Source organism: Salvelinus namaycush, chromosome 42 (assembly GCF_016432855.1).
Source record: "Salvelinus namaycush isolate Seneca chromosome 42, SaNama_1.0, whole genome shotgun sequence".
Lineage (NCBI taxonomy): Eukaryota > Metazoa > Chordata > Actinopteri > Salmoniformes > Salmonidae > Salvelinus > Salvelinus namaycush.
In genome coordinates, this window is record NC_052348.1 from 5813571 (window position 1) to 5833645 (window position 20075).

General features: G+C 45.1%; 1 protein-coding gene and 1 long non-coding RNA gene across 2 annotated transcripts in view; both read left to right on the forward strand.

The window, feature by feature from the left end:
* Window positions 1-7439, forward strand: part of LOC120035125 — a 42655-nt gene extending 35216 nt beyond the window's left edge. The window contains exons 3-4 of the long non-coding RNA XR_005474112.1: window positions 5637-5692; window positions 7357-7439. This is a non-coding gene — a long non-coding RNA (uncharacterized LOC120035125). The remainder of the gene's footprint in view (window positions 1-5636; window positions 5693-7356) is intronic.
* A 5733-nt stretch (window positions 7440-13172) lies between these two features.
* Window positions 13173-20075, forward strand: part of LOC120035124 (sorbin and SH3 domain-containing protein 2-like) — a 35915-nt gene continuing 29012 nt past the window's right edge. The window contains exons 1-6 of the mRNA XM_038981918.1: window positions 13173-13197; window positions 13381-13502; window positions 15237-15683; window positions 16573-16702; window positions 17992-18152; window positions 19312-19378. Coding sequence (XP_038837846.1) covers window positions 15402-15683; window positions 16573-16702; window positions 17992-18152; window positions 19312-19378 — 640 coding nt within the window. The 5' untranslated portion in view covers window positions 13173-13197; window positions 13381-13502; window positions 15237-15401. The remainder of the gene's footprint in view (window positions 13198-13380; window positions 13503-15236; window positions 15684-16572; window positions 16703-17991; window positions 18153-19311; window positions 19379-20075) is intronic.

Consider the following 20075-nt stretch of genomic DNA (forward strand, 5'->3'; position numbering starts at 1 on the left):
TTTACTGAGCCTCTCAGCTTGCATACTGATGAAAAGGACCAGCATGCAGACCAAGGTTACAATACGGTCATACTGATGAAAAGGACCAGCATGCAGACCTACAGTAGGTTACAATACGGTCATACTGATGAAAAGGACCAGCATGCAGACCTAGGTTACAATACGGTCATACTGATGAAAAGGACCAGCATGCAGAACTAGGTTACAATACGGTCATACTGATGAAAAGGACCAGCATGCAGACCTACAGTAGGTTACAATACGGTCATACTGATGAAAAGGACCAGCATGCAGACCTAGGTTACAATACGGTCATACTGATGAAAAGGACCAGCATGCAGACCTAGGTTACAATACGGTCATACTGATGGAAAGGACCAGCATGCAGACCTAGGTTACAATACAGTCATACTGATGAAAAGGACCAGCATGCAGAACTAGGTTACAATACGGTCATACTGATGAAAAGGACCAGCATGCAGACCTACAGTAGGTTACAATACGGTCATACTGATGAAAAGGACCAGCATGCAGACCTAGGTTACAATACGGTCATACTGATGAAAAGGACCAGCATGCAGACCTAGGTTACAATACAGTCATACTGATGGAAAGGACCAGCATGCAGACCTAGGTTACAATACAGTCATACTGATGGAAAGGACCAGCATGCAGACCTACAGTAGGTTACAATACGGTCATACTGATGAAAAGGACCAGCATGCAGACCTAGGTTACAATACAGTCATACTGATGAAAAGGACCAGCATGCAGAACTAGGTTACAATACAGTCATACTGATGAAAAGGACCAGCATGCAGAACTAGGTTACAATACAGTCATACTGATGAAAAGGACCAGCATGCAGAACTAGGTTACAATACGGTCATACTGATGAAAAGGACCAGCATGCAGACCTACAGTAGGTTACAATACAGTCCTACTGATGAAAAGGACCAGCATGCAGACCTAGGTTACAATACAGTCATACTGATGAAAAGGACCAGCATGCAGAACTAGGTTACAATACGGTCATACTGATGAAAAGGACCAGCATGCAGACCTACAGTAGGTTACAATACAGTCATACTGATGAAAAGGACCAGCATGCAGACCTAGGTTACAATACGGTCATACTGATGAAAAGGACCAGCATGCAGAACTAGGTTACAATACGGTCATACTGATGAAAAGGACCAGCATGCAGACCTACAGTAGGTTACAATACAGTCATACTGATGAAAAGGACCAGCATGCAGAACTAGGTTACAATACAGTCATACTGATGAAAAGGACCAGCATGCAGACCTAGGTTACAATACGGTCATACTGATGAAAAGGACCAGCATGCAGACCTAGGTTACAATACAGTCATACTGATGAAAAGGACCAGCATGCAGACCTAGGTTACAATACGGTCATACTGATGAAAAGGACCAGCATGCAGACCTACAGTAGGTTACAATACAGTCATACTGATGAAAAGGACCAGCATGCAGACCTAGGTTACAATACAGTCATACTGATGAAAAGGACCAGCATGCAGAACTAGGTTACAATACGGTCATACTGATGAAAAGGACCAGCATGCAGACCTACAGTAGGTTACAATACGGTCATACTGATGAAAAGGACCAGCATGCAGACCTAGGTTACAATACGGTCATACTGATGAAAAGGACCAGCATGCAGAACTAGTTTACAATACAGTCATACTGATGAAAAGGACCAGCATGCAGAACTAGGTTACAATACGGTCATACTGATGAAAAGGACCAGCATGCAGAACTAGTTTACAATACAGTCATACTGATGGAAAGGACCAGCATGCAGACCTAGGTTACAATACAGTCATACTGATGGAAAGGACCAGCATGCAGACCTAGGTTAAAATAGTATGGGAAATCTTTCAAATACTTTGAGTTTGAGCATTTGCCATTGCCAAATGGGTGAGGTTTGCCATTTTGGGTATATTCTATTGATCCATAAAGTGAAGCTCAATCAAGCACAGATTTGAAATGATTTCAAATAGTGTTTCAACCCAGGTCTGGCAGCATGTACTCACATTGTCCGAATACTAGCCCGACAAGAGTTTGAGTGACTTTCCCCATTACAGCATTGCAGCTCAGTTTGTACAGTAGCCCTAGTTACAGTAGCATGGCAAAAAAAGTTTGTTTTTGTAATTTCTCTGTAGATGTATTTACTTTGACAAATAGGATTTATGGATTCTTGTTTACTCTGGGATTGGATATATTTAAAGGTTCCATCACTGACTTTTCTCTGTAATTTAGCTCGGGGGGGAAAACACTTTGTTTTGATTGGAAAACTTTGAGAGCACTAAATGGTTCTGTGGCAGCTGTCCTCGTGACAATTATGTGCCCTCTGCCTCGTAACATCTCTCTGTGGCTAACCTAATCATCTGTGTCACAACTGCTAGCTTGTGCATTTGTAAACAAAACGTTTACAAGGCTTGTAACTTAATGCATTACTGTGCGTTGCCTTTTTAGCTTCTTTGTGACCATGTTTTATTGTAAATGATTGGCTATAAATAATGGTGTGATGGTGTTTTATAGTAGTACTTTTCAACTCCGGTTTAGGGGTACCCTTGACGTCGCACATTTTTGTTCTAACCCAGCACTAACACGTTCTCATTTAAACTAATAGAGGGTCTGGGTGAATAGTTAAGTAGCTGAATTATGTGTTTGTCATAAGTCATTTACAAATTATATTCTTCCAGAATCAATTGGTATACAGGCCTATCATTATTTCCATATGAACAAAAAATATATATATTTTTTTTTTTCCTCAAATTTATTAAATTTATTACAGAAATCTCATTTACATAAGTATTCACACCCCTAAGTCAATACTTTGTAGAAGCACATTTGGCAGCGATTGCAGCTGTGAGTCTTTCTGGGTAAGTCTCTAAGAGCTTTGCATGCCTGGATTGTACAATATTAGCCCATTTTGTTATTTTTGAAAATTCTTCAAGCTCTGTCAAGTTGATTTGTTGATCATTGCTAGACAACCATTTACAAGTCTTGACTTTAGATTTTCAAGACGATTTTTAAATCAAAATTGTAACTAGTGAATTTCAAGCACAGGAACATTCAATGTCGTTTCCTCTCCGGCAGCTGAGTTAGGAAGAACGCCTGCATATTTGTAGTGACTGGGTGCATTGATACACCATCTGTAATGAATAACTTCACCATGCTCAAAGGGATATTCAGCGTCTTATTAAAAAAAAGATGTAATATTTACATCTACCAATCGGTGCCCTTCTTTGCAAGGGATTGAAAACCTTGCCGGTCTTTGGATGAATCTGTGTTTTGAAATTCACTACTCGATTTGAGGCACCTTATAGATAATTGTATGTGGGGTACAGAGATGGGGTAGTCATTCAAAAATCATGTTAACCACTATTATTGAACACTGAGTCCATGCAACTTATTATGCAATTTTTTAAAATTTTATTTTACCCCCTTTTCGTGGTATCCAATCGCTAGTAATTAATATCTTGTCTCATCGCTACAACTCCCATACGGGCTCGGGAGAGACGAAGGTCGAAAGTCATGCGTCCTCCGAAGCACAACCCAACCAAGCCGCACTGCTTCTTAACACAGCGCGCCTCCAACCCGGAAGCCAGCCGCACCAATGTGTCATAGGAAACACCCGCCCCCCTTGGTTAGCGCGCACTGCGCCCGGCCCGCCACAGGAGTCGCTGGAGCGCGATGAGACAAGGATATCCCTACCGGCCAAACCCTCCCTAACCCGGACGACGCTAGGCCAATTGTGCGTCGCCCCACGGACCCCCCGGTCGCGGCCTGCTGCGACAGAGCCTGGGCGCGAACCCAGAGACTCTGGTGGCACAGCTAGCGCTGCGATGCAGTGCCCTAGACCACTGCGCCACCCGGGAGGCCCCTTATTATGCAATTTAAGCACATTTTTACTCCTGGACTTAATAAGGCTTGCCATAACAAAGGGGTTGAATACTTATTCACTGAAGACATCTCAGCTTTTCATTTTTTATACATTTCTAAAATGTTCTACAAACAGATTTCCACTTTGACATTATGGATTAGAGTAAAGGTGTGTGAATACTTTCCGAAGGCACCGTACTTATACACACACACGCATAAAAAAACGTGTACACACATACACAAACATACTCGTACGTGCACACACACACACACCGACTCTCGCCTTTCCATATCAATCATGGACAAGAGTATTTTCCGAGCTGATTCATCACCCATCGTGTACAGCATTAAGGAATTACATTTGGTGTACGTTTGGTACGGGTACATACGGTACAGTTAAGTAGCTGTATTGTTGGCCTGTAGCATTTATCAGTCCCTTATCATGATGTTATGCCAGTGTGACAGCGTGGACATTGAGTGACATAAAAAAAAAAACATAGCAGACACTCAAAGGGAATATCTCATACAAAGGTGATATTTTGCTCCGTTCTGCCAGGGATTTTCGGAGGAAGATACCTACCCTATTGTTGTAAGTTGGAAATGGCCTCATTTAAAAGTAAGGTTAGCTTTGTTTTCAGTCGACAGTGAGGCAGGGAGGATGCATAAAGACGTGCCAGATCTGAGGTACACTAATTGATTTTGATTCGCCCGTCAGCCGCGAGCTCATCGCTCCACAAGTGAAGCAGTTTGATTCTGCCCGTCCCTCTGTTTGGCGCTCTGTCATAACGAGTTATGTATCTGTAGATGTAACTTGTGACAGAGCCCTTGTGCTCAGTGAAGCAGGAAGTAGGTTTTCTTTGTATGGTCTTTTGTGCGATGGTCTATGTGTAGCCTATAATATTATACAATATTTATAGATTTGTTGATTTATAAATTCAGTTTTCCATGTATAATATATTTTCAGTGCTTCAAGTTGAATTTATATTATCGTCCACATAGTTGCTAAAATTCATGATATTTATTTTATTACCTCCAATAAATTAGATGTAAAAAAATAAATAAGATATTTTGTTATGTCCCCCTGGGAAATGAGCTGCACAACTCAAGGGGGTTTCCTCATACAATATAGATTAAAGGAAGGAAGATGAAAATGTTTCACATTCCACGACTACATGCTTTTGTGATACTCAAATCCAGGAGCTACTCTGTAGAGATACAGCTACCCTAGCTACTGTATGACTGTTAGGACTGTTGTCCAGCCGAGCAGTAATCCACCTGATTCAGAAGTCAAGAAAACGACAAACAAACAAGAATGAATGTTCATTTTAGGCTACACGTCGTGTTGAGCCTGGCACAAAACTGGGGCAATGTTAATTCTGCTGCCCTTCACACCAATGGGAGGAATGCATGTTGGAGCTATTTGAGGAAATGAGGTCTGTTTGTACAACCGCACTACTTTTTGTAATCAAAACGTCCCCCTTTAAGAGACTTTAGTTTTTGAGTCAGAATCTCAAGTTATTTCTGATGGGAAAACTTTTGAGGTACAGTGTATGTATTATTCACAATGTCCATTTCACGAATGCACATTGGCGGTTCACATGGCATGTCAAGCTGAATTGCGCCAGGTACTGTGAAAGAGAAGTAGGATTTCTGTTTCTCTGAGGGCTTTACGGTGGGTAATAATCCAACCTCTATCGCTGATTCCTTTTATTCCAGGAAAGTGTACCCAGCGACGGTAGAACTGTTAGGAGACCTCTTCGACATGAATACAGGTATGTGATAGGCCTGTTTTTAAACGCCACGCAACACATGCACACACAACTCAAGGCATTGCGCATATCCATGTTTGTTGACATTTGCCAGCTGTTGAGTACTGCTTGCTGCCGGAGTTGCTTAGCTGTATCATCGTTTTTTTTTTTTTTCAACCAACTCTCATTTGATTTGAAGATTCAGATTGAAGCAAGTTCGCAACAGATCTCTTTTTTTTTTTTTTTATAATAAATGATCTGTTTGAAGACTTTTAGAGCTGTTAGAGTATCGACATCTTGCTAGCATTAGCCTAGCATTCAGAAAGGTTTTGAATGAAGAACGGCCGATTCCAGCTTTGATCAATTAAGCGTATAGAGCAAGGGTAGCCAACCTTCCTCCTGGAGAGCTACTCTCCTGCAGGGTTTCACTCCGACCCTGCTCTAACAAACCCAACCCTACCAATCAGCTGCTCATAGGACCGTGTGTTACAACAGGGTTGAAGCAAAAGCTCCCCCCCCCATTCAATAGCTCTCCAGGAGGGGTGACGGCCACCCCTGCTCTATAATGTAGATGCATAGAGGCATTACACATATTCCATTGCTTTATGGTCTACTTATACACCCACGTAATTACTCTCATTCATAAATCGGCCTCTAATTCATAAATCGGCCTCTAAAGCTCCATCTTAAACTTGGCCCGCATCCCAAAATGTATAGACTATTTCATTACAGTAGCTATGATGACAGATCCTTCACTTAGTGTTATTACACTCCCACGCCCTCTGTTACTCTGCCAATGAAAGTCTGGATTTGTTCCTGCTATGGTAATTGTTTCCAGCACAAGACGTATCGAGGTGCCAATAGCCTCCGCACAATCTAGAATGCTCTTATCAAGTCCGCCAGGCATATCCCCTCGTTAAGTTTCCATGACATTGCAATCAGAGTTTTGCTCCAGCTTTGGTAAATGTTTACATCACGAGTTATTGAGTCACTGAACATCCCACAGCCTACAGAACGCTGCCTTCGAAATGGCGGGGTGTGCTGAAACGTTCTGCATGCAGAGTGATTCTGTGCCCTCTTGGAGAAATGAACAGCGTTTCATTACTCCCACGTCGATGACCAAGCAAGCATGAACGTTAATCTGCACTGAGGTCACAGTTCATATGAAGTAGGACGTTTAATTACTGTGTGTTTTACTGCCTGAATCGACCAGAATGTAAACGAACACAAAATCGGTTCAGATTTGGTGATGATTGTTATAGAATCTCGTTTATAGTTTTTAGTTCTATTCAGTATTGACAACCTAAGAGAGTAGACACATAGACAATCAGTCAGCGATATGACATCACAGTGGGCAACTTCCTGCTGACAGAAACAACAACACTGTGTATAATGGCATCATATTGCCGAGTCCACATTGCTGTGTAACTATAGGATACTATGACGTATGTCAGTTCAGACGATTCCCTCCATCCATCTTGACATGAGCCGTCATCCTCCTCCCGTTCCCATTTTGCTTATGAGAATGGAGCCGTTGTAATGCATGTGCTTTGCCTTCTCTTTCCTGGGGGGCCTTTTGGCTTGTGTGTGTGTGTGTGTGTGCGTGTGTGTGTGTGTGTGTTTGTGTGCGTGTGTGTGTGTGTGTGCGCTGCTTTCTGCTGCCGTGGCTGCTGGCTGTGCTTTCTCAGATAGCGGAGGACGCACGCGCAAAAGCGCCGCCTTGCTAGTCACCCGCTCCCACATGAAGCGGGTCCAGAGTGTCCCGAATCTGGCTACAGGTACTAACACACACACCTAATACACACCACTATCACACACACACACACACACACCAACAAAACACAACCCTTATGCCTAACACACATACGCAGGCCTGTACAGACGATCATTGAGTCACACTGATGTTGGAGGGGGTAAGTGAAGGCCATGCTAACAAAGCATGTGCAACTTTTGACTTTGCGCAAATAAGCCATGCAGTGCATTCGGGAAGGATTCAGACCACTTGACTCTTTCCACATTTTTGTTACGTTACAGACTTATTCTAAAATTGATTAAAAAAATATATAATTCTCATCAATCTACACACAATACCCCATAATGACAAAGCGAAAACAGGTTGTTAGAATGTATTATTTTTGCAAATGTATTAAAAATATGAGACTCGAAATTGAGCTCAGGTGCATCCTGTTTCCATTGATCGTCCTTGATGTTTCTACAACTTGATTGGAGTCCACCTGTGGTAAATTCAATTGATTGGACATGATTTGGAAAGGCACACACCTGTCTATATAAGGTCCCACAGTTGACAGTGCATGTCAGAGAAAAAACCAAGCCATGAGGTCAAAGGAATTGTCTGTAGAGCTCTGAGACAGGATTGTGTCGAGGAACAGATCTGGGGAAGGCTACCAAAACATTTCTGCAGCATTGAATGTCCCCAAGAACACAGTGGCCTCCACCATTCTTAAATGAAAAAAGTTTGGAACCACCAAGAATCTTCCTAGAGCTGGCCGCCAGACAACTGAGCAATCGGGGGAGAATGGCCTTGGTCAGGGAGGTAACCAAGAACCCAATGGTCACTCTGACAGAGCTCCAGAGTTCCTCTGTGGTAATTGGGGAACCAATCAGGCCTTTATGGTAAAGTGGCCAGACGGAAGCCATTCCTCAGTAAATGGCACATAACAGATGGCTTGGAGTTTGCCAAAATGCACCTAAAGGACTATGGGAAACCAGATTCTCTGGTCTGATGAAACCAAGATTGAACTCTTTGGCCTTGATGCCAAATGTCACATTTGAAGGAAACCTGGAACCTTCCCTATGCTGAAGCATGGTGGTGGCAGCATCATCCTGTGGGGATGTTTTTCAGCGGCAGGGACTGGGAGACTAGTCAGGATCGAGGGAAAGATGAGCGGAACAAAGTACAGAGAGATCCTTGATGAAAACCTGCTCCAGAGCGCTCAGGACCTCAGACTGAGGTGAAGGTTTATCTTCCAACAGGACAACGACCCTAAGCACTCAGCCAAGACAACGTAGGAGTGGCTTCGGGAAAAGTCTCTGAATGTCTTTGAGTGGCCCAGCCAGAACCCGGGCTTAAAATAGCTTTACAGCAACGCTCCCCATCCAACCTGACAAAGCTTGAGAGGATCTGCACAGAAGAATAGGAGAAACTCCCCAAGTACAGGTGTGCCAAGCTTGTAGCATCATACCCAAGAAGACTCTTGGCTGTAATCGCTGCCAAAGGTGCTTCAACAAAGTACTGAGTAAAGGGTCTGAATACTTATGTAAATGTGATATTTCAATTATTATTATTTTTTACATTTGAAAAAAATTCTAAACCTGCTTTTGCTTTGTCATTATGGGGTATTGTGTGTAGATTGAAAGAAGAAAAACATTTAAATCAATTTTAGAATAAGGCTGTAACGTAACGATGTGGAACAAGTTGGTGTCTGAATACTTTCCGAATGCACTGTAACAGTTGTTCATTTTGTTAATACCCCATACCATTCTATTTAATAGATTCCTTCGTGGGGTTTCATGTTCTATCAAGACATAAAATGTCCCCTTTGTTTAAATGTTGTCTTTTCTTCCACCTCATCCCTTCCACCGCCCTGATATCATTCACTTCCTGTTGCTTTCATTTGTCTTACTCCCTGTGACAACCGTCGTTTGTCATCCTCTGGGACCAGCGTCCTTCTCACCATCTGCCACTCCGTTTCCTCAACCTTTATCCTCTGCTATCACTCAATATCACTCTCTTTTCTTCCCCCTTTGTTCTTTTTTTCATTCCTCTGAGAAACTAGATGGTTTGTGTCAGTTTCTCCGAGCTTTGCTGTGATTGGGTAAGACTGGGCTCTGTTCGAGTCGAGGGAATTCCCAACGTGCTTTGCAGCGGATGTGTGCACTGTACACGGTTGGGCGTGACCAATTTAGAAATGGTACTGTGGTGGCTCGAAACCATGGCAACCCCGACTCACTCTTACCCCTCTTTTGGCTCTGGGCTTGGATCTAGTGGGAAACGGACAGGGATGTTGTGTGTTTGTCTTTGACTTTAATCTTCATGGACTGACATCAAACACAAATATTGCTTGTGAGGGTATTGCATAGTCTAAAGCGGGCCAAGTCTTGCCTGCCAGAAATGTTATTAGGCCCCCCCAAATTAATTATGATTTTTTTTTTCATTAAAGATTAAAGTTACGCTACCTAAATAATGCTATAGTTACATTTTAACTTCCTTCACGAGGCAAGAGAATGCAGAAGACAGTCAGCTAATAAAGCAGGTAGCGGACCGTTTTGGGGTGCTGAAACGTAAAGCTGCAACCGCAGCGCAATCAATAGGTGAACAGCGCCAGGTGCTGAAAATATAGCTAACTTGTTATGCAAGTGTTGCACAGTAGCAGATGGAGAAAAACTACACCAGTCGAGTAATTCAACAATAATCTTAATTTTAATTTACAAACAACGAGGGCATAATTGGAGTCTATTTCTTCCGAGCCTAGACCCATATAAAATAACTTAAGTGGCTGAGGTAGGCTATGAGGCTTAACGGCGTCTTTCACAAGAACCAAATATGGCCTAATATAAGTTTTTTTTAAAAAATTTATTAGGCCTATTTACAATTTCAACTGACCAAAAATGTAGCATCCTACATAAAACAATAATTTAAAGGAAAAAAAGGCGATGTCTGAATGTCTGTATCGGGATAGCCTGCTCCTTTAAGGACAGATCAAACATAAAATACAGTCAGCTTGAGATCTAAATATCTCGAAGGTAAGCACTCACAATAATGTTAGTATTCACAGACCTCTAAGTTACTTACTCAATGGGAAAAGTTGTGTTTCCCCTCGGACACGATCTAGTGGATGTCGGGGTGAGATGGTCTATATTGCGTTCATGGAGGAAAATGAGGACTCGCAGGTGTAAGGCGACCCAAGCATTGTTGGCACATAAAATGCAAGGTTCTTTATTGTGCTGTATTCCTCTGAGCATGACGCTCAAAACTCAGCACTCCTGAGCGCATCCTTGATTTGGCTCGATGTCTGGAATTCAATCAGCTCAGTTTGAATTGCGGCCTCATCCAGCGAGGGTATCGTTTTTCTTAGCAAGAGAGTATAATTCTCCACCTGGACGCCGCGCGTTTTTCCACCATGTCCATGACTGTTTTTCCTCTTCCTTGTAACTGCAGATTTAACCCGTTTTAAGTGACAGAATATGTCAGCCCATAAAGCTGTGTGGTGTAGCTTGCAGTTAACGCTTCGATGTTTCTGCGTCGGGCCTCTGTCTGGGGCGGGAAGGCCACGTTGAAAGTTCCATGCGTAGATTCATAATGACATCTGAGGTTTGAATTCTTTGCAAACAGCGACATTTTCATTGCAAATAAGACACGCTGGCTTGGCTTTGGGGAAAGATGAGATGAAGTGTACGTTCTTCCCTGAACCTAGGAACGTAATCAGATCGAAATCATTGTTAGTCACTGAATTTATTATGTACTATCAGATGTGTCAAAAATGTTGTTCAATTTGTAATGTAGGCCAATATATATGCTAATATTATATGCTAATTATGTTCTGTCCCACCTACTATTAGCTCAGAAAAAAATTTGTCAAACCTATTTGACAATCCCTGGTCTAAAGGGTGTGGTGAACTAGCATCAAAGTTGGCCTTAATCACTGATACATGGTCAGATATTATGCCATCCCCAATGACTAAAGCCAGGATTGAAAGGTACGATAATCTGAGTTTAGATCTGTGGTTAAGCACAACTTGTACCTCAAATCTGCTGTATAGAACAAGTTGACAGATTCAAGTGCGGTCTGCCTCAGGCTGTTCATTTTAGGGACCCAGCTAGCGCTCAATGGGGGGTGGAAACCACATGACAGGACACTTTAGCATTTTCATTTCCCTGCCGTGAAAAGTAATAGACCGCTCCCCCCCCTGTTGCTCATGGGTAACAAAGTGAAAGACATCTCCCCCGAAAATTCAAGGCAGCGACGGCTTCGCACGCGACGGCATCAGCTATTAACAACATATCCTGTCAACGCCGAATATCTCCGGATACCCAGAATTCCCTGGGCGATGGCAGGCAGCGGGCGAGAGCTATTAAGCCCTGCCAGGGATAGAAAAACACCCTCCGCGCCTCGTGAAATTTCCATCGCTCGTTCCGGCTACACACACATGCAGGCACACACACACAGGAGCGTGCACACACAAACACGCATGCACAGAGAAACACTCTCTTGCAACACACACACAGGCATGCACTCACACACACACACTTCATCTCCCCGACCCCGACTGTCTCATCCCTCTTTCAATGTAGTTCTGATAGCAGTTTATGAAGTAGGAGACCACTAACTTAGCCAAGCCTGTAAAGGGTTTTAATTCTGACTGGTCGGGAGATTCCTTTCTTTTCTGGCTTTGTGTTGTCTTCTCTGTCATCAGTTTCCCACTCTGCTGCGCTCTCCAAAGCCAACCATAGGCAAACCTATGAAATAGGTGCATTAGTTAGGCTGATGTACTGTACATCAGTGTTCAGTAGGCTCCCCCCAATAACAGCAACCTCTCCCATCTTCTACAGTAGTGTTTCCTAAACCTTTCATCGAGTACCCCCAGTTCCACTTATTTGATCTATTCCAGTACCACACCTGATTCAGCTGGTGTGGTAATTAGTTTAGTCCGCTGTGCTAGAAGATAAAAACATATCATACACCATCATATGTCCGTATGCAGCTTGGCTATATCTATATAGTCAATATGGTGTTCTCTGATAAAATACATTTAGCGATTGCAGTTATTTATTTGGTAACTATAAATATTTGTTCGTTAGTTAGCCCGTGTTACTTTGTTTTGGGCCCCGTTGAGTGTATCTAGCTGGTTAGATGCTGTATGTCCTCTTACCTCTAATAATAGGTTTATAATCTATATTCTGTTTGACACTCGAGTTAATAGCAGTTGGGATATGTGGACGGTAACACAGGGTCATGTTCAATAGGGCACAGCGTGGCAAAATGTTTTGCAATGGGAAAACAAGCATTTGTTATTGGAAATGATCAGATGGTACCTCCCCGTTTCACTCTTATTTGTTCCGTTTGGTGCTGAAAGAACATGACCCTGGTGTCTATCTCTCTTGTCATAATGTCCTGGCTTTGTCTCAGCTCTATTGGCTTTTGTAAGGGCTGCGTTCAGAAGGGCACAACGTTCAGATGAGAATAGATTGTGTAGAACACAACATTGGGGAACGTTCTGCTAGAAATCGATGGTGTAGAATAGACCTCTGACAGCACTCCATATTAACCGTATACCTTCTATGTGTCATTGAATTATCCCTTTTTCCTTCCCTAAATGTTCTTCTCCCCCTCTTTCAGAAGTCTGTCTCATTAATTTGGATATGTATTCAAACTACTGAACCCACCATTCAAATGTCTCTCTTGCTGCATATTGATGAGGACCCTGCATCTAGACATGCACACCAAAAGTAACGTTAATGTGCGTTTCTTTTCTCCTCACAGGGAGTGAGTCTCACTCGTCAGATTCAGGTAATTGCAGTTCAATGTGGTGTGTCTTATCTTGACACGATGCTCACATCCAATTTATCTTGCACTCTAAGCAGTGAAAAGGGATACATCATGGGTTGGCGTCAAGGGGTCTAGTTGTCACGTATAATTGTATTATGAGATGTGTGACTGTGACCTGTAATTGTGTGTGTGTGTGTGTTCCAGATGCTTGGAGGTCACGCAGCACCGATGGCCTAAGGAACGGCGACGACATCACTTCCTCCTTGGCCGCCAAGGGCTTCCGCAGCGTCAGGCCCAACCTGCAAGACAAGAGGTCCCCCACACAGGTGAATACACACACTGTGCATTGTTGAATTCCTATACAGCATTTTAACGTGTTTCATCGGTTTAACCAGAGTGTTCACACCACACTGAGTTCAGTGGCAAAGCTATCATTGTTGAATCTGTAGTATTAAAGCAGTGTGAATCGTTCTTTATCAGGAAGTTTATAATGTGAATAAATCTTGCAGTGTTATTCCTTCATTCCTTCACCACCAGTGCCTCCAGAGAATTTCCCCTGTCAAGTTTTTCTGTTGATTCAAGTTGATATGTTTATGTTGTTTTCCAGCGGCTATGAAGAGACTAATCAAAGATTCCTTTCCTCCCCCAGAGGGGTGGGTGGGTGTGTGTGTGTGTGTGTGTGTGTGTGTGTGTGTGTGTGTGTGTGTGTGTGTGTGTATGTGTGTGTGTGTGTGTGTCATTTGGGGATAATAAACGCAGTAAGGAAGCAGTCTGCTCCACACATCTCTTCAATCTTCTAAAACGATCTCTGTTTGATTCCAGGCCACATTTTTATGACGTCGGCTTTTAAAGTGGCAAATAAATCGCACCACAACCTCATAAAATGTTTACAACGTAGAGAAGAAAAAAAACGTGAATATATTGCAGTCAAGGGTGTATTGGTCTTGTATTATACTTGGGACGGGATTTTGTCCGTCTCATATCTTTATTTCAATCATTCCATTGATAAACATTATTTGTTGCTGTTTTCCTTCTCTGATTCTCATTGGCTGCACAGGCTGTCTATCAGGTCCCCCTCCCGCCCCCTAGGAGAGAGAGTTACCCCTCCCCCGCCACAGGCGCTATCCCCCCCTCCTACAGCTCCCTCCTAGCCGAGACCCTCGGACCCGGGATGCTAGCCCTCTCCAACGAGAAGGCCGTCCTCAAAGAGTCTTACACAGTCAAGAGCATGTCTTCTTACTCGCACCACCGGAGCACTACCGCCACTTCTGTACCCCAATCTGAACCAGAACCCAACCCCATCCCCAATGACACCAGCAAGGTCAAAGCCTACACTGCTATTTCCTCCACCACCACCCAGCTTCAGGCCGCAGAGCGCAAGGTGTCCTCCCTCAGACTCACCCCCGTCACCATCCCTGATCCCCCCTCCCACCAACCCGTCCCCCAGCGTGAGAATTTCACCACCTCCCCTCCTCCCCCTAACCTTCCCCCCCGTAGAGACTCCTCCATCGGCCCCCAAAGCCATCACACAGCCTCTCTCTCCGTCCAGATGGCCCCGCGGAGCCCCAAACCACCGGGCTCCAAGGCCCCAGCTTCTGACCCTGGGGAGGGCAAGAAGGTGAAGGGCCCTCCTCCAGTTCCACCTCGACCGGCCGAAGCGAATGTGCTGGTACTATAACTGAGTTCCAGTTTTCTAATCAACCTCTGTCAGTTCTTCTTCAACAGCACCACAGTGGTTTGTCAGGCACAACCAATCAACCAGACTAACCAGGGATTGTGCGTGTGTTTGTGCGTTTGTCAGAGGGTTGGCCAGATTTTAGAGCACAGTATGTCCAATATCTTCAAACACTGTGATTGCACTAATCCAATCTCTTACCCCACAGTGAAGGTAACAACAGTCTGCACACTATAATGCAGTGTGACAAAACAGCACATCATTTTATGTCACACACGGTGTCACTTCCTGCCCTGTTTGGACCACCCGACCATGCACAGCTGCATCATTAAACTCTCTCCCCCTCCCTTTCTTCCTCCTACATAACCCCCTTCCATCCTACCAGGGCTCGCCTCCTCACCCCTGCTCCCCCGACCACAGCGCCCGCCGCTCCCCTTACAACCGCCACAGCGCCGACTCACTGGACTACCTGGCGAGCCTCAAAGCCCTGTCGCCCACCCCGTACGCCCCGTCCCCATACGCCACCTTGGAGCGCGGCGGGCGGGACCGAATGGACAAAATTGCCGTAGTCGGCGGGGTTAGCATTAGCATGGTTGGTGCTGGTGGAGGTATGGGGGGCATGTCACCCTCGCTCTCCCCCGTGACAGTGTCAGCGCTCAGCCAGTACTCGTCCTCCACGGCGGGCCTCCTGGAGGAGCTCCAGATCTGCAGCCTGGACTCTCCCGGCATGTCTCCCACACCCTCGCCCACCCTCAGCCACATGTCGACCTCCGCGTCCACCACGAGCACCGACGAGGCGCCGCCGCTAACCTCCGCCGCTGCTGCCACTAACGTAACTATCCCCCCCCCACAACGTCGCTAACTACTGGCTACACCAAGGAAGCTTGAGTCCCCCCCCAACCTCCAAAACTGTTCCACACCCAAACAATATAGTGTTTACAAGCTCTTCCAACTAATCCACTCACCCGTCTTGAGTGAGGCGCTCTTGAAAGCCCTACCCCCTTGTCCCACTGTCATAACATCTCCCTTTGCACTCTTCTGATGGTTTTAGTCTAACAACGTCTTTATGTACCGTGATCCCACCTATGTAGCGTGTCTTTTGTGTGTGTTTCTCACATACCAAAAATGTGAGGATTTGTCCAACTGTCATTAACTTTTAGGTACAACATCTTCTTTCCTATGCCTGTTAAGTCTTTTATTTCGTTGTGGGAGTTTTGATTGTGGGTCTTTTCAATGTGACAAGGATTTGACACGGTCTTTTACGTGTCGTTTCTAACCAATAATGAAACGCCTGATTTTTGACGTAAGCCCATGTTTGTTGACTTCCGACTTCTCAACTACTTCTTTTTAACTAACCCGTTGTGTGTTCTCTGATGCAGCACGACTTTCCAATACTGTCTGTTGCACTCCTCTCATAACAATCACTTTTTGACCTGCATCACAATCTACTCGTATAACCATTTTAGTCTTACTGGTAAACCTATTGTTATTACAGACGAATCAATTCTCAGTACAGTCTTTGAGTCTTAACCAGCTGATAACATTATGTGGGTGTCTGTCCCATCAGTTTTGACCACTATAAATGTTGTTTCTTGCAAATGGGAGTGCACTGTTTTTACCCTCCTGGTTCTGATGCCCCCCCCCCCCCCCCACCCCCCCTCTGTCTGTCTCCCCACCCCTCCCCTCACTCTCTCTTTTTCTCTCGCATCTCTCTCCTCCAGGGCCAAGCTATTCAAGTGGCAATGAATGGAGGTGCGCCCCACCCCCAGAGACCGTCCTCACCCCCGGCCTACCCCCCTCTCCCCGCCTCGTTCAGCCCAGGGGGGGTTCGCGTGCGGAGTCGGAACGCAGGTGAGAGTGGGGATCCCGACCGTGTCGGGGCTGATTTTAGATTTTTTGTTGTTGACTTGTGTAAGCAGGCAGCTGCCCTGCTGTGAACCACAATGCCATATTACCGAGTCTTACCTTTTAACAAAATAATGAGCACAGAATAAGGCTTGACAACCACTGCATAACCAAGCACTCTTACGCTAAGAACGATCCTGAACCACAATGTACGCCTCCACACAAATTAAGCCAATTGATAACTTTCTATGAATTTACACGTCATCAGGCTACTGTGGTAATTTACCTCAACTCATACTTTCACTTTGTTCTGATATTGATCCCCTCACTCTTACTACCGCCCAGAAATAATGGCCCTTTAATGCACTTGTCTAGTTAGTTGATGTATTGGGGACTAATGTTGTTTGCAGGATATGATGTATTTACACCCATTAGAGGCAGAAGGGAACTACTCGATAGGGGAACACAATGGGAAATGAATTGCTGACAAAGTGGACCTGGCAGTGGGAATATGCTTATCGGGGCATAACTCACATCGGCGTCGCACATCCCTACATTTACTACGATGTACTGTATACACACTGAGTGTACAAAATGTTAGGAACCGCCTTCTCTTTCCATGACACAGATTGACCAGGTGAAAGCCATGATCCCTTCTTGATGTCACTTGTTAAATCCACTTCAATCAGTGTCGACGAAGGGGAAGAGACAAGTTAAAGAAGGATTTTTAAGCCTTGAGACAATTGAGACATGGATTGTGTATGTGTGCCATTCAGTGTGCCACGCTCTGAATGGGCAAGACGAAAGATGTATGTGCCTTTGAACGGGGTATGGTAGTAGGTGCCGGGGGGGGGGGGTGCACGCGCAACTCAATATTAGGAAGGTGTTCCTAATGTTTGGCATACTCAGTGGATATCTCTAGTAAACTGTTTCCCCGCTACTGTGAAGTGCTTATCCAACATTGTAGATGAGAGGATGGGAGCGTGTGCGTGTGTGTGTGGTGAGGGGCTGCTGTGTGTGTGTGTGTGTGTGTGTGTGTGTGTGTGTGTGTGTGTGTGTGTGTGTGTGTGTGTGTGTGTGTGTGTGTGTGTGTGTGTGTGTGTGTGTGTGTGTGTGTGTGTGTGTGTGTGTGTGTGTGTGTGTGTGTGTGTATTTGTGTGTTTTCTGGGCCAGCCCATCCAAATCCTGCCCATCAGTTTACTGTCCTCTCTTCCTTCCTCCATCCCTCTATTCATCCCTTTTTTCTCCTCCTCTCTCCCCCTGCACACACTGCACTACACACACACACCATACAGAAGGTTCAGAGTCGGTGATGTCGGGCCACACCAGCATGAGCAGCACGGTGCCCGTCGCCCGCTTTTCAGAGGAGGAGAAGAGGGTGTCGGTCATCAAGGCGCCCCACTACGAGGGCATTGGCCCCGTGGATGACACGGGCATCCCCATCGCCATTCGCACGGTGAGGCGTGGACACACATGCAGTCATACACACGACAAGACAAGTGGGGGAAAAAACTCTCTGGACACGTACTTTAAGAGCACATTTTGAGAAGGCTTAAAAGTTCTGTTTCATTTTAGTTGGGATGATTTTCGCCACAGAGAAGTAAACCTATATTTCATATCTTGTGGTTGTTGACAGTGGCTCTGTCCCACACGGCACCCTATTCCCTTTATAGTGCACCACTTTTGACCAGAACCCTATGTAACCTGGCCAAAAGTAGTGCACTGTATAGGGAATAGGGTGCCATTTGGGATGCACACAATGTGTGTTGTGGAGTTTCATGACTCACCGGTGTGTGGAGTACCTCTGGCCTTGACTAGCCTTGTCTGCTGTCTGATATGTGAGCAGGACCAAGTGGGAGGAATGCTTTTGAGATGTCAGCAGCTTTAGACCTCTTCTTCAGAGCCCTTTCTCTCTCTCTCTCTCTCTCTCTCTCTCAGCTCTCTCTCTATGTACGCTAGCTGTAATTAGGGACTTAGTCAAAGTCCGCGCTATTGTACTACAGGGCAATGAGCAGCCTTTCTCCCTCTGTGTGTGTGTGTGTGTGTGTGTGTGTGTGTGTGTGTGTGTGTGTGTGTGTGTGTGTGTGTGTGTGTGTGGGTGGGTGTGTATCTCAGCCGTGTATAAGAGTACTTCAGACACTAGTCAACACTCTATTGAGAGGCTGTGAAGAGCATGGATACTGGGAGAGAAGGAGAAGGAGGGGGAGAGAGACCAAAACAGATAGTCAGAGAGAGAGACAGATGCACTGTGCTGTGTGGCAAATATTTCTGGCCCCTCGCTGGTAACCATGGTATTAGCGGAGGTGTGGCCAAGCTCGGGCCTTCTGGGTACGTCTGGTCAAACACACGCACACACTCTGGACTGGAAATAAACACTTTTCTGCCTAGTCATGTCGCGGTGGTGGTCAATGTTATCGACTTGCCAAGAGATGAACTTCCCCTGTCAGCCGATGACACATGACTGAGTGTGGGACAAACAAAAACACGTGGCTATGGACACAGACTTTTCCTTGTCCTATCCATCTATTGATCCGTCTGTCCGCCCATATGTCTGCCGACGTGTCCGTCTGTCCGTAGCCTACATTGATTTGTGATTGTTTTCCCTCTCCCCACAGACGGTGGATAGGCCGAAGGACTGGTACAAGACCATGTTCAAGCAGATCCACATGGTTCACAAAGCAGGTGGGGAGAAGTGCAGTAGACTGGAGGAGACAGTACAGTGTGTCATTGCAGTATGTACGATCAAATCCCGCCTTATTTGTCCCATGCGCCTAATACAACAGGTGTAGCCCTTACCGTGAAATGCTTACTTTACGGTCTGTCTTTCCTTGCTGTTCACCAAGATTGGTCAAACACCTGGGCTGTGGATGTGTGTGTATGCATGCATCATGTGTGTACATTATATATACAAATGTATGTGGACACCCCTTCAAATTAGTGGATTCGGCTATTTCAGCCGTACCCGTTGCTGACAGGTGTATAAAATTGAGCACATAGCCATGCAATCTCCATAGACAAACATTGGCAGTAGAATGGCCTTACTGAAGAGCTCAGTGACTTTCAACATGGCACTGTCATGGGATGCCACCTTTCCAACAAGTCAGTTTGTCAAATTTCTGCCCTGCTAGAGCTGCCACGGTCAACTGTAAGTGCTGTTATTGTGAAGTGGAATCGTCTAGGAGCAACAACGTCTCAGCCGCGAAGTGGTAGTCCACACAAGCTCACAGAACGGGACCGCCGAGTGCTGAAGCGCGTTAAAACAGTCTGTCCTCGGTTGCAGCACTCACTAACGAGTTCCAAACTGCCCTTGGAAGCAACGTCATCACAAGAACTGTTCGTCGGGAGCTTGATGAAATGGGCTTCCATGGCCGAGCAGCCG